Source organism: Pholis gunnellus (genome assembly GCF_910591455.1).
Source record: "Pholis gunnellus genome assembly, chromosome: 11".
Lineage (NCBI taxonomy): Eukaryota > Metazoa > Chordata > Actinopteri > Perciformes > Pholidae > Pholis > Pholis gunnellus.
This window is the reverse complement of record NC_136538.1, coordinates 17,992,961-18,007,984: the sequence shown is the minus strand read 5'-3', so window position 1 is coordinate 18,007,984 and position 15,024 is coordinate 17,992,961. Positions and strand designations below refer to the sequence as shown.

General features: G+C 40.4%; 1 protein-coding gene across 1 annotated transcript; it reads left to right on the top strand.

The window, feature by feature from the left end:
* Positions 1-6,762: 6,762 nt before the first annotated feature.
* Positions 6,763-7,912, top strand: sf3b5 (splicing factor 3b, subunit 5). Its single transcript, XM_079168345.1, has 2 exons — positions 6,763-6,873; positions 7,447-7,912. The coding sequence occupies exon 2, from the start codon at positions 7,475-7,477 to the stop codon at positions 7,733-7,735; it is 261 nt and encodes an 86-aa protein (XP_079024471.1). The 5' UTR covers positions 6,763-6,873; positions 7,447-7,474; the 3' UTR covers positions 7,736-7,912.
* The last annotated feature ends 7,112 nt before the right edge of the window (positions 7,913-15,024 follow it).

The window sequence follows — 15,024 nt, the reverse complement described above, 5'->3', positions numbered from 1 at the left end:
AATGATATTTATTCACGATATGAGATGATAAAAAATGAACGAAGATTTTCTGGAACAAAAAGGGACAATTGGCACTGAGACACATTTTGCAGCAGGCAACTCATACAGAATATACTCTTGATGGTACATTTTAACCAAATGTATTTAACGATGTCCATGAATCATTTCATTTTTCATTTTTTTCATTCGCTTGCTTTCATGACTTGTGACACAATCATGACTTGTAAATGGCATTTCCTGTAATCTATCGACGATCATTTCTACTTTATGAACATTCTGTAACAAAATCCGTATAGAAATTGTACTGTTAATCATTGTTTATGAAATAAAATGTACTTCTGAATCTCAAGGAATGCCTTTTTTTTTTGCATCTGAATAAAATATCACCTGCATGCGGTGTGTCCTGTCTTCACACACAAGTATGTCTTCCAGTCTTAACCAGAAACACAACACAGCTTTTCTTCTACGCTCAGAAATGAGTAGTCCAAATAACAAACAATAAAAATGAGGATATTATCAGAACATATACTTTGTAGGGGCGGAGCAGACATAATTGAAATCCAGCAACCATCAGTTTAAGGCTGGAGCTTGTTCCCCACAGTCGCTAGTTTCCTGGCACTAGAATTTACCACCAAATGATTGCTGTAATGTAAAGACTTACTCTTGTGACAAGTCTCCATATTTCAGCCATAAGGTGCTGTATCAGCTCAGTGTGTGTGTGTGTGTGTGTGTGTGTGTGTGTGTGTGTGTGTGTGTGTGTGTGTTTTGCTGTGGATCGAGATATCACAGCAGCAGATATTTTGATTTGTCAGTGCAGTAAAAGCACAGGAGTAACAAATAACATTAACGATAGCTGTGGTTCAATTGATCTGTCACAGTATGGCGTAGAGCCAGCATGCACAACACCAGCAGCCTGCAACTACACCAAGACACGCACCTACACCGGTGTTTGGCAGATAAATGTCCTCCATGTCTGTGAGAGAGGTGTAATGATTTTTAATGTCGGCCTGATTGTTTTTCCTCCACATAGGAAATCCTTTGAGAATGCAGAAGACATGAAGTGGACCTGACTCTTCAAGAGCTGAGAGAACAATTATGTACATTCAATGGGCTTATTTACAATCTTTCATCTTTTCTGCACAATGCGTGATGGAATATGAAGTAATATACTGTATAATCTTTTAGTAATAGACCATTTTCACAGCAGTCATTTTGACATAGCAGGGTAGACACAGGTCTTATTCATTATTGTCTCATTCTATCCAGTGTGTCATGCAGTGAGTCAGCACACACAATACCAGGGCCCTGGCTCACCTAAACGGAATGAGGCCATAATTGATGTTTATGATAGAGCCATGCATGGTTGATGTATTTTTGCAAGCCAAACCCAGAAGTTAGAGACGCACTGGTTCCCTCGACAAGAAACCAATCTGATTTTTCCATTGGATTTTAATTCAATGCATAAATAAGCTCTCTGGCAAACACAAGTTTATGATAATTACACGTTTTGTTCTGCAAGATAATCTGCACAAATGAACACCACTTTTTTGGATTTTTAAAGCTTCGATGCCAGAAGAATTAGCGTTAGGCTATAAACAAACTACGCCCACGATCGCATGAGTACACACAACAAGGCCACCTTTTTATTAAAGACCATTAAAAGCTTCAACATATTTTATGTTAAATGTTAAAATCTCTACAATACAGACCTCATTTCAGGCATCTGAACAAAAACCCAGTAAAAAAAAAACATTAACTTTGAGACGAGTAAAATGGAAGAAAGAAATCTCTGACCCTGACTCAGCAAGTGGCCACGTGCTTGACATATGGTGCCTACGTATTACCAAGTGTTGAGGGGAAGTGAAAGAGGGCATGAAACGGACTGAAACCTGTTTCCACACCATGTTCATATTTCACACTGGGCTGCCTTTATTGCAAGTAAGCTTTGATTCTTTGATCATTAAAAACAAGAGTGATTTCCGAACATGAGAAAAGTTTGAGTCGCAAAATTTAACTTCAGATTTCAGCTAAAATACAAATGTGCTCAATGCGTTGACATTATCAACCCAGACAATCTGTGAGGTCGCCGGGGATTCAATGTGCATGTATGCATGAGGTGCTGTGTAAGAAAACGTCCCCAGCTCGGTCTCAGGAGGGCGTGGGCGCATCGCTGTATGTATGTCTGCTACATGCCTTCAACTCCATCCTGTCAGGGAGGCAGGCAATATGTTATTGAAGTTGGCAGCATGACTGCTCCTGTCATAGCGATTATTATCAAGTGGCGTTGAATGTCCCCTCTTTCTGCAGAGACAATGCTCTCGGTCAGACGTGACGTTGGGAAGCTGCCCTTGTCTGTTCGGAAAGCTAATCAACCAAACCTTAGCTAATCAACCACACCAAAGTTAGACGACCTCATATTTCAAAGCCTTTGTTTGGATCAGAAGATCAAAAAACATTTAGTTGTTGTTTTTCTAATCCGACAGAAATGTGATACTATGGCTCATTTGTTTACTCTGCTGTTTGCACACTGGAAACAACTGAGAACTTGCTTACAAATGCACACATTCTATTACTGTTTTATTTAAAATTGTCCCTATTTGATCAGGTTAATCATCTCATTACGATCCTGCACATCTTTACTATGTAAATATATTTGATCGGACATTATTGATTAAAAGTGCATGTTTTGTACATCCTGTCATTATGTTTTAAAATGGTTTGAGTGTCATATAGTCTGTAGAATATCACAGTATGGGCAACTGGCATGGGCTAAATAATGAGATTCAGCGCTGCATCTCTCCTTATACAGGAAATGCGATTCCTATCATTTGAGAAAGTCACGCACTGCTCCGAAGGCTCCAGGGGAAAAGCCAAAGGCCAGAAAGAGTCTTGGTTTATCTTTGCCCCCGCTTGTGGATTTTCTCAGGTCACAACCAAAGCCTTGAGTGAAGCGGCTCTTGACTGAGCATAGCCCGTGACCAATGGACAAAATAATGAGTTTTTTAACAGGAGATAGACATGAAACGCAAGAAGGAGTGAGATTGAATGTTCAGAACTGTGTCAAATCCAATTGAAGTCCCCCCAGCGTTGATACCCCTGGAACTCAGCACTGTCATAGAGCAGCAGTTTCCTCAGGCTATTTCACGCCTAGATGAATGGCAAACCGGATGCCATCATCTGACCAAGAGGAACATTGCATTTTGCCGGTGTGGTTCACAGCGGATCAGGTGCATGAGAAGTGGATGCGGTAGAGAGAATCTCAGGTGTGGTGGGGAAATGAGAGTCCTGCATCGTCCCGAGAAAACAGACAGGAAACAAGCCAGAAAAACAAACCGGTCAGTTGGTCGAGATAATGTACCAGAAAGCAAATGACCACTGAGTCCTCTAAAGCTGCCATTCACCTCATTACTTCGTCTGCCAATGAACCATGCCACCCAGCAAAAGCCGGCGGTTTGAAAGCTGACCAATGAACCTCTTCAGTTTGTCCTTCGACTAAGCAGCCATCGCTGTCACAACCCGACAGGGTGTAGTTTGTTTTAACTTCTCCTCTCTATCTACCTCTGACGCCTGGAAGTTGAGAATGGCTCCATCTTAGGCAGTTCGTTTGATTCACTGGAAGTATTGCTGACTCCATTTTTTCGAAGCCATCATTCAGGAGGACTGTGGGGCACCGGAGCCATCCAGCCAGGCAGTATTCCCATCCATCCATCTGATTTCATTACCTTTTCCTCCAGCCAGTGCTTTGCAGCTCCCACGTCTGCTCACTAAAAGGCTGGCTATCAAAGTTTGATTATGCCCCTGTGACTATTATTTTACCATATGTAGCTTCCCAAAAGGGAACAAATACTACATCTATCTGGCAAGAGTACAAAAACAAAGAACTACAAAACAATTTACACTGAATATATTCTATGTCTCGGGCAAGGAATTAACAAATTATGAGAATAAAATGGAAAAATGTGTTGTTTTTGCTCAGGCTGTATCTAACATGTCATCTTGAGATAGATAAAAACATTTTTACCATTTCATAAGCAGTCATAATCCCATTATTTGACAAATAAATGTATTCATTTGTCAAATACTTACAATGTCCAGTGTGCCATGTGGTGAGTTAGCTGGTTGATGAATGGAGAAAGGTACTTTGATAATGTTGATAATTCATAATCTGAACACATGAATGATGAAAATAGATTAATTAAAACCAAATTAGCGGGCTTAATCAAGCTGAATCCCAAATGGTAACAGTTAGCTCGCAAAAATGAGCAGATTGTATTAACAAGTTATAAACTGTGTACTTGTCTTTCTGCTAACTGCTGGTTGACTGAAATATTATAAAAAATAAAAACTGAAAAACTGGAGCACTGACTTCTTGGACGTTCTGTTAGTACTTTTATTACCACAGCAAGACATTATTTGTCCAATATTCTCAAAAAGGCACCAACATCACAATCACAGCCATGATAGCGGCTAGCGGCTAGCGGCTGTGGCGGCGCCCACCTGTTTGTAGCAGGCTGTAAACATGTTTATTTTTGCTGGGCATTTTAACATCGGGGTCTACAGGGATTGATTCACTTTTGGAGCCAGCTTCATTGATGAACTACTGTTTTTAGACACAAGGCATTAGCTTCATTTCTAAGCCCTGAAGGTTGCTTTGTCTCCATGAGTGATCCTTCATACACAGCATACTGTCCTTTTTCTGCCAGAGCATCTTTCAGGCGTTGGAGCAGTTAGAAACCTTCATAAAAGGCTCTTCATAAGGGGCATTGTACAGAGTAGTTTTAATACCATCTTCGAAGACACACTCCACACCTGATTCCCCGTAACATCCCACTTTCCACTGAAAAGGTCTTTTGAAGCTCTGCTTAAAGGTTCTGTATACTGTAAGTGGGCCTGGCTACTCTTACTTTAACACCTTAATATTTCCCAAGTCTCCATTTCCCAATAATGAGAACCAAATAACAATGGACTCAATAATAGTCCTGTTAAGCATAATGGAACAGCACATCTCATTAACAATCCCCCTTCAATGTAATTTCTCCTCCTTCAAGTAGATTACAGAAGGCTAATGGCACACTTATAAGTGTGTCTTTATTCTCAGTTAGATGCGAATCCCACATATTTTTCTGTCTGCTGCCCTCATTGTGCATTTAGCTTCTCTTGTGCCAAGGGACTGGAGATACAGTCTGGTTTTATCCCTCAAACCACATTGAACTCCTATTTTACCCATAAAAACTGAATACGTGGCACTACAGTATACCACAAACATAAAGGAATGGAAACTAATTAAGGCTCACAAGATCCTCTGGGCACCCCTGCTTGACATAAGAACAATATACCATTGTCACCACGGTTAATAAGATGTCTTTGACCTCACTCCCAGCGGTTGCTGCCAGGGTGTGATCAGAAATGTAATCTCTATCCCTGATCTCCATGGTGCGGTGTGATAAATGGACCTTCCTCTCTTATCACTGTTATCCTTCATACCGAATTATTATCCTTTTCTCCAGAGCGGGTGAGCTATACAGACAATCAATATGAGCAGCAGTCCTCATGGGACCTAACTGAATAGAGTATGCTGTAATCACACATGAAAGTGAACCTCAGTGATGTGATTGTATTATGTTGGGAGATTTTTTGATATCTAAATTTCTTTTAACGACTTGAATGCCTAGCTTTTCGCATGCTAGTGGAAATTAACCTCTTACTTTGCTTTTAATATTGATCCATTATCACGGCAAACTTTGTTGATTCTTTCTGGATTTTTTGTTATTTATATTCAACGCTGGCTGGAGACATAAAAAACAACAAACAGTGCCACCAACATCTATGAACAATACCTTTCCCCCGTGCACCATAACTTGTAAATGTTCAGGCAAATTACCTCCCTGTGGGAACAGAAGTCAGAGTCAATTTTCCATGTGCATATTGCCACAACGAGAGCTAGGGGGGAAGAAAGCTGTAAATCTTTCACCATGGCTCTAGTGGGAACAAAAGCAGTAATGTTCCTGGGTAAAGGCAGCAAAAAAATATTTTTTAATGTATGAGGGGTTTATGTACCATATCTTGTTAAGGTAGTCTGACCCAGTGGATGTTATCTGCTGAGGACACCACTACCGCTACCCATTACTAGGAATATTGCATTTTTCTTCCTCTTGGTCTCCCCCACTGCTGTTTGTAATGAGAAACAACCAATTTATTTGAAATCAAAAAAATAAAAGAACCTGTGCAAGAGTCAGGTAATAGTCCAAAGTGCTCCCATTGGGTGACTGAGTTGGGAATTAGCTTTGCTATAATAAAACCAGATAACCTTAACAAAAATGTGCACCTTTCTTTTCTTTAAAGCTTCAGGGATGAGCGCACTCTATAAGTACTCTGTAATTAAGATGAACAACAACTCTGCCCATAATTAAAGCACCAATAGAAATATTAGAATGTAGTACAAGTTCACTTAAGAAAAAAACACTTAAGATACAGCTTTGTGTTTATTGTAAAATAGGAAACAATAACATGTTAAAGCAAGATGAACATGATACACAGTATACCTGCTAGAAAAACTGTTATTTTTAGGTTAGCTTTTTTCCTCTGTGGTTCACACCATTGGCATTACGTTATCTCTTATCTATTTGTATTAAACCATGTACAACTTGGTGAGGCAACACTGTACTTAACCGTCATGGCCAGTCCATTAAAGCACATTTTAATATGAATTGGAGAAGAGGAACTAAAGTCTCACAGGCGTTGTTTCTTCCCGGTTCGTTGTAAACGGGAAACCAACCGGAAGTCACCGTTTCATTGCATTGCGACGAACCCCGAACGCACTGAAAGATTATTTACATCTTCAGCCTTCGCTCTACACTCCTCACATTTTATCAAGTAAGTCTATTTTGCATTTGAAAGCATCATGATCACTTAGAAACACATGTGTAGCGAAAAGAGCAGTTTTAAGTGACGGTTCGAGGATACTTGTATTCAGCTAGCATTAGCTAACTCCACGTTACTGTTAGCCAGAAAGCCATTGAAAGCAACGTTAGCATGCTAGCTGCTGCTTTGTAAAAGCAGTAGAAAGCAAGGGTAGCAATTTTATTTATGTTATGGTTGTATTAAGCAAGTAACTATGTCAAACACAAAGAGTAGTTGACTTTATAATGACTGAGCTGTCTTGTTGTGCTAACTTAACATTATTAATTAATAGTATAACGTCAGCATTCTAAACGTTTAACATGAATGTGATATGGCTCAAAGCGAGGGAGTTATTTACTTTAATTTGAGCACGTAGCTAGCTCAAGCACACAGAAAGTGCTTAATGTTACAATAACTATATTGAGCTCGATATGTAAAGTTAGCATTTTAAACTAAAAACTAATACAGTCGCTTACAATGCTAACATTCAATCAGTTTGCCTCATTATGAATGTATATACTGATATTGCATCTGACTTTTGTCTAGAGCCTCTTGGACCCTCATCTCAGCGAGAATGACCGATAGATACAACATCCACAGTCAACTGGAGCATCTTCAGTCTAAGTACATCGGTACAGGACACGCCGACACCAGCAAGTGGGAATGGCTGGTCAACCAGCACAGAGACTCTTACTGCTCCTACATGGGACATTTCGACCTGCTCAACTACTTCTCTGTCGCTGAGAACGAGAGCAAAGCCAGAGTCCGCTTCAACCTGATGGAGAAGATGCTCCAACCATGTGGACCCCCATTAGACAAACCTGATGATGCATAAATTACTCTGGAGTGAGCTGTGGAGGTTTTTACACGATGTTTGTGCTTTTTCTTTTTTACTACAAATGTTAAAGTAAGGAAAGGCTTCAAGATCTAAACCTGTTTTTAGAAGAGATGGAAAAGACTGGTGTTACTTTCAGTTGAATTTTCTGTTTTGATTTAATTAAAATTCATGTGTTACCGTTTAAAATGTAGTCATTTCTACATAATATGTATACAGATAAGTGACAACGGTAGGTTTCTGTCATGCGCTAGAAGAGATGCACACTATTCTTCTAAGAGACCGTCCCTCAGTTGGAATTTGAATGGTGGTGGTGTAGCACACATAGTTTCCATGTTCAGTTTGGTTGATTCACAACATCTTCCTACATTAAGTTGCTCAGTGACCACTCTGGCATTTAAATTTCTCTCACTCACCGTATTCAAGCGTTTCTTTTAATTCACCATCTATCTGCAAATTCCATCTGTGCCATTAGAACAAATTGGGTAAATTCTATTCTATGCATTCAATAGTGGATTTATTCCATCCCACAGAAGAGAAAAATGATGAAGAAAAAGACATAAAATAACTTATTAAATGAAGCTTCAACATGTGCATAAGCGCAGACAGAAATTCGGAAACCAGGAAACATTTGGTTACCAATTACAATTGATATTGGTATCAATGATATATATATATATAAGTATACGTGTGTGCGTGTGCAGAGTACTCTAAGTTAATTTGAAATAGGACTTTGAAAAAGTCTCATAGACTGGGACTGTAGAAAACTATTTCTTTGAAGCACAAGAGCACGACAAACTTGATTTTCATTTTGGAAAATATAAACCGCCGGCTAGAATATTAACAACCTCTAACACGGGTGAAGCGTATCAGCTGTCTGTGTGTATACTGCACAGAGGTATGTTTCAGCAGTGAATTTCCCTTGTTTGGCTTAGCAGATTCAACGAACTGTTGTCCACCCACACAGTCTCACTCGTATGCACCACATTTAGGCGCGCACACACAAACGTACCCAATCATCCACCCACACATTTGAGTGCACACAGATCATCTGTGCATGACTTACCCACACATCCTGACCACGCTGTGTGTCGTTGCGGCTGATTGCCGAGTAGAGTTAGACATTGCTACGTGTTTAAAAGTCTTGGACCCTAAGCCTATTTTTAGGCCTCTGCTCGAAAATTGCATACCCATACTCGAGAGAGTGTAGATCTCTAACTACGAGGTCTATTTGAATAATCTTTTTTTTTTAATAACAGAAGCACTTGTGAGATTTGTTCAGATGGGTAAATATTGTGTATATGTCACTGGTTAACACTAAATGAAGATGGCACACAGCTCAAATTGAAAATTGTCAGGTTCGCCTGAAAAAAAAGCAATGTTATTGTTAATATATATTTTTTATGAGGCCCTGGCTAGCCTCAAAACTCTCCCAAATCATAGCACAACCGGCCAGGAGTCTCTAAAAAAATGTGGCTTTGATAAAGTAAAGAATAAAAAAGTTAGAGGTTTCAGTACAGAAAATGTTAGCGAGGTCATCATTTTGGAACTAGCTGTTCCATTGCACTTTTATATACTATATAACTATATGTTTCACTTGTTTTATCAATAATATTGTTCAAACATCCAAATCCAGCAGTTTGGCATCAATTTGAGAGCCTGATTCCTCTCAGAGCCTGTAAACCATGGATCCATTCTCGTCTGACCGCAATCGTCATGTGTGTGTGAGTGGTGCTTTCTGGGCCTATGATTGGTCAAATTCAGACTATGACACCTCTTTCGAAACGTCAGAGTCTCAGGGAGACACTGGGCGTAAGCTGGTGATGATTGACAGAATCGTTAGCCAGTAAAAATCCAAAATTCGCCTTCCTGCTCCGTGCGTAAAACCGATTCGCCGAAAACGCAAATCCCTTCCCCCCGGTCCCCAAGGCTTGTTTTAGCCCCCCTTTCACCAGGAAACAGTTAAAAAAAAACACCGGATATACATAGCAACAGTGTAGCTTAGCCGTGAACGGATTATTGGACCCTTTTCTTCATGATTCTTCTCAAAGTAAGGAGCTTTCACAGTTTTTCTGCTGCTGAGTGGCTTGGTGTTGTGGTGCTTGTTGGCTTGTATCTCTGTAATGCTTTAACGGAGAGAAATTCTCTGGATTCGTGGTCGAATTCTTGCTGTTAGATGTATTGGTCGGCCATGATAGTTGTTAGCTCTTTGTTCGTAGCCGTCTCCGGAGTGCGAAGCTCGCAGACTCATGGCGAAAAATACGTGATATTGTGGAAAGTCTTCTTAGTTAGTTAGTATAATGGTGTGTAAAATGGTTTACATGATTAAGTTGCTCAGCATTTCTTCGTTAATTCGGTATATAGCATGTGTGTAGCATTAATATTTATTTCATGAAAAGTCCATTCTACGACATTCAGAACCAAATGTTGGAACCAAGCGAACCCCAGATGGGGCTCGTTGGGGCCCAAGAGTATGTCTATTTAATGAAAAACAGTTTATCCTTCAAGTCGAGGGAAAAAATTAAAAAAACGTAATTTGAAGAGGTGGCTGATGCTCACACTGTATATGTGCTTAATGAAGCTACTAATTGTCTGGTTTATTTTCATTTGCACACCTTTTTAAAGCAAGTGATAGCGATTAGATTTCAAAGTGCAAATTTACTTCTCAAGCAGTGGCAACGGCTTAGAAACTGCCACGAAACACCGCAGACATTAAGGAAATTATTCCTGCGTTGACTTTGAATCAGTGCCTTTGATCAGGAGTGTCGGTTTAATATGCCACCCAGCCATGAGGAAAATTATGTCACAATGCAAATCGCCTCAGGGTGTTTGATGTAGAGTCGAGGCTTGACGTTGCAGTCGATACAGGGCTTTTGCTGGCAGCAGGCGAAGGGAGACGTGTGACTGAAAACGAGCAGCGGGCGCTGAGGTTTGACTTGCTGACTTCAGGTGATTTATCAAAGCGCGCTGTCAGCCAGAAGCACACCCAAATACAGACACTTGGTGGGAGAGGATGCTATGCATGACTCATTGTTGGATTGAGAGACATGTCAGTGGGTTCCAAGGAAGTGTGTGTGTGTGCGCGTGCGCTGGAGGGTTACTTAGTGGGGTAAGTCCTTGCCATCTGTCCTCACTGTGAGAGTCGTGAAGACGGCGCTGCCAAGTCAGGCATGAAAGCAGCGTGAGGTCTGTCGGTGTGCCATCACTCACTCACGCACGCACGCACACACACACGCATAAACATTCGCATGAAATGCTTGACTTGTTTGCTCTGAGCACATAAATAGACGTCTGCTCCACAGTTTCCAGCTACATTAGTGGAGATGGACTTTTTAATGGGAATACGGTTTGCAGGTGGGAGTACTTTGATCAGACTCTCACAAATACAGCTTCCATACCCACGTTGTAGGTAAAGCACTCTGAGAGAGACCTCCTCTGCGCAGCTTTTTTAATTTACTTAAATTTACTTAAAATACTGTGTTAGTCTACTGAGAAAATCCCCAGCAGACAGGAGAAATTATTAAATGGGCTGGTCAGGATGACTTTTATATCTCCCCACACATTCAATACGGTGGTGAAATCTTTTTCGGTATGTGAAATTATACTGCGCTAACATGAAAAATGTTCTGTAAAGTGTTTTCATTCAGCAAAGGGAAAGAGCAGTGTGTGTGAAACATCTTGTTTTTTTCCTTCTGACCTTCACAATGACTAGATGCTGTGTCCTGCCTACCAACACACACTATAAAGACTTTTACAGTACAAGGACACTCATAATACTCATGTTATATTTGCAGGAAAAACTGATCACATATGAGGTGAAGGGAATAAACCCACTAAGGCCCCAAGCTGACAGAGAGACCCTGATATTTGTGAAATAAAATGTCTTGTTTTCTCTTAATGTGTGCTAGAAATATTTAATTAACTCCAATATTGTTTAATTTTATACCATTTGTGAGTATGAATGAATTAACTCAAAGACTATTGTCATTTAATTTGGTTTATTTTTAAATTAATAATCATTTTGGATATGCAGAACGTTTTCCTCACCCACACGGTTTTCCTATTTTCCAGAGGTACTCAAGCTGAAACCTCCAGAGAGATGAAGTTCAGCTCCACTTGAAGCAGTTTAACTGTACAAACCTTTTTTTTTTTTTTTCTCCCGCTGGTGAGGACCCATCTCGCTGGTACTGAGATGTTAGTAAGTACAGGCCTGCTTAAACCTCTCGCAGTTCAACACCCACTGCATCGATCTAATCTCACATGGCAGTTCATTATCACCTCACCTCTGTGACCACTCAGGACCCCGCGGAGCCTTTTTAAGTGAGGCGATTAATTATGTTCCTACAGGTGCTTTTTTGAAAGCTATAATTAGACTGGAAACTGCAATGACATCGTTGCATGTTTGCATTTTATTAAAGGTAACTAATAGAGTGAGTGACATCTTCCAATAACCACTCGCCCTATATGTGTTCACGCTGATGTGAGCGTCACTTTTGGGTCTCTGATTACACAGGACCTCAGTCAGGCGGTGAAAAGGTCAAGGAAGCACCTTCACCCTCGTCAAATATGAATGCTCCCACAATCCAATTATCTTTGCCCTTCTCTTCCAGTCTCCTGTTTGATCCATTATTGTTCTCCTCCACTCTCTTCTTCTTTACCCCTCACACCCCCTCCTTCAAACATCACCCCCCCTCCTCCTATTCTTCCACCTTCTCTCTCCATCTCTACTACTCAGATAGGCTTATTAGTGGAGTGGCAACATCCAAGATAAAACACACGGATAATGACTCCTCAGCGGGGGAGAGAACATGAGTATTTTCTGTGAAGAATGCTGGAGAGCGTGCCTGGCATCGTCTTCTCTTATTAAATGCAAACAGAGATGGAATAACGGCCCTCAGAAGAGGTAAGCGAATGTATGCTGGGTCTTTATGATGAAATAGCAGTTTTGCACAATGAGAAATCCTGTTTAACTTTTTAAAATACAGGTTGTCACCCTCACTTCTTACAGAACAATTACCTTTTCATGACAGTTCTGAGCAGAGGAAATTAAAAGCAAACTTTTTTTTTTTTGTAAAAGTTTAATTAAGATTAAGCTGAGGATTTACGGAGTGGATGTGGTGAGGTGAGAGAAGTGTCTGTCTGTGAGAGAGGAGGAGGTTTATGACCACTGTGGTCCAGGAGGACATCTTCCAGGTATAAGCACCAGCTGCTCCAGTTATCTAGCTCTCCTAGCTGTCCTGCTTCGCTCTATAAAATCGATTATCACCACTGTCTATTGTGCAAGGGAGCAGCAAAGTCGACAAGAGGCCGTACATCACAAGCAAATCAAAAACTTTAATTCACACCTTTCCTGTCACTGAGGTCAAGCTGTTGCACATATGTTCTGTAAAATCGATTCCAAAGGCAGCAGGTTATCAGAGAAGGCAATTAAAGTTGAAGGTTATTCACACCTTTCCTACCACCACTGTCTCTGCAATCTAAATTTCCGAATCTCCTCGTCCCTTGTCTCCTTCACTCTCCGGCTTTCATCTCCTTGTCCTCTTCTTCAGAATCAATCCATTACAGCCACATCCTCTTTAAAAGGCAGGCTCGTCCTCTGGATGAGGTTGATTAGAGTGAACGGGCTGGTGCTTTGATACTTTAATGGTGGTTCACATAGAGATCCTCCCATATATAAACCAAAAACACACACTAGCACAAAGGTTCAGGGATGCTGGGAACACATGCATTAAGATGCCATGCACTCTGAGACCATCACATCTATTTGGCAAAATGTAGTTTTAATGGCACGGCAGAGTAAAGCGGTTGTAGTTTTTAATGGCACGGCAGAGTAAAGCGGTTTGACTGTGAGTCCTCTTTGTCGCATTAGGTTTGCAAATTGGTACACACACACACACACACACACACACACACACACACACACACACACACACACACACACACACACACACACACACACACACACACACACACACACCTCTCTACCTACCTCTGTTTGGGGAGCAGCTATTGGAGTTACTGGAACCGTCTTGTTTTGCATTTGTCAAATTAAACTGATTTGTATGACGACATGAAATAAAAGTGATTGATTTATTTTGTTTTCTCAGAGTTCCTTGCAACTGAGCCACACGTGTGAAAAGACGGGTAGAGAAATATTAACAGACTACCAAATTTGTCAGTGTTGATGCTCTTATTTTAACTTCAGTATACAGTGATGCATTACTTTAATCGCATCAATGTGGATTCGACGAAAAGAGAGAGACTAGACATCATTAACGCAAGTGTCTGCAGCAGCTCTGTGAGGATTTAACATCAACGCTAACATATGCTCACAATCCCAACACGCCGATGTTCATCTGATTCAAAATGTTCATAATCATAGCTTCATGCTAACATTTGCTAATTTGCACTTGACACAAAGCACCACTGAGGTTGATGGGAATGTCATTAGTTTTACAGGTATTTAGCAATAAATTAAACGATTGAATACAAAATGTATGTGATGGTGAATGTTGTTACAATTCATCATGAGCGGGCATGAATGTCCAAATTTCATAGCAATCCATCTAATAGTTGTTGAGACATCTCACTCAAAACTACAAATGTAGATGCCGTGATGGCACAGGAAGAAAGTTCAGAGGATCACTAAAGTCATGAGGATTCATTCTCTGGGCACAATGAACGTTTATACATATATTTGGGGCGACCGTGGCTCATGGGGGAGCGAGGGTTGTCCTGTGTATATATGGCAGCTGCTCCCTATATACAGGGATGGGTCAAATGCAGAGACAAATTTCCCCATTACCGGGATGAATATAGTATAATAAAATTTTAATTATACAAATATCATGGCAATCCATCCGACAGTTAAGAGATTTCAGTCTGGACCACTTTTAGCAGATTAGTTTGGCCTTTTGTAACCCAGAATCTCGGTGAGAGCCAAAAAGCATAGCGAGGTTCAATGCATATTTGCTAAAGAGTCATTACGCTGTCATCCTCGACAATTATTCAAATTCAGGGCACATGGAAGGTGAAGAGACAAGTGCGTTAAAGGCTTTCTTCATTTAAAAAAAAAATATATCGTTGAAAGGCTAATTGCCCCACATTTAAATTTCCAGATAGGCTGTAGATTGATCTCATACCTGTCCTTGTGACATTAGTGGGAATAATAAAAAAAAGAAATTCTGAAAGGAATGATGTAATATATTTAAAAATATTTCTTTTCTTACAGGCTTGTTGGGCACATGTAAATGTTTTATCTGAATCTATAAAAACAATACTCAGGACTC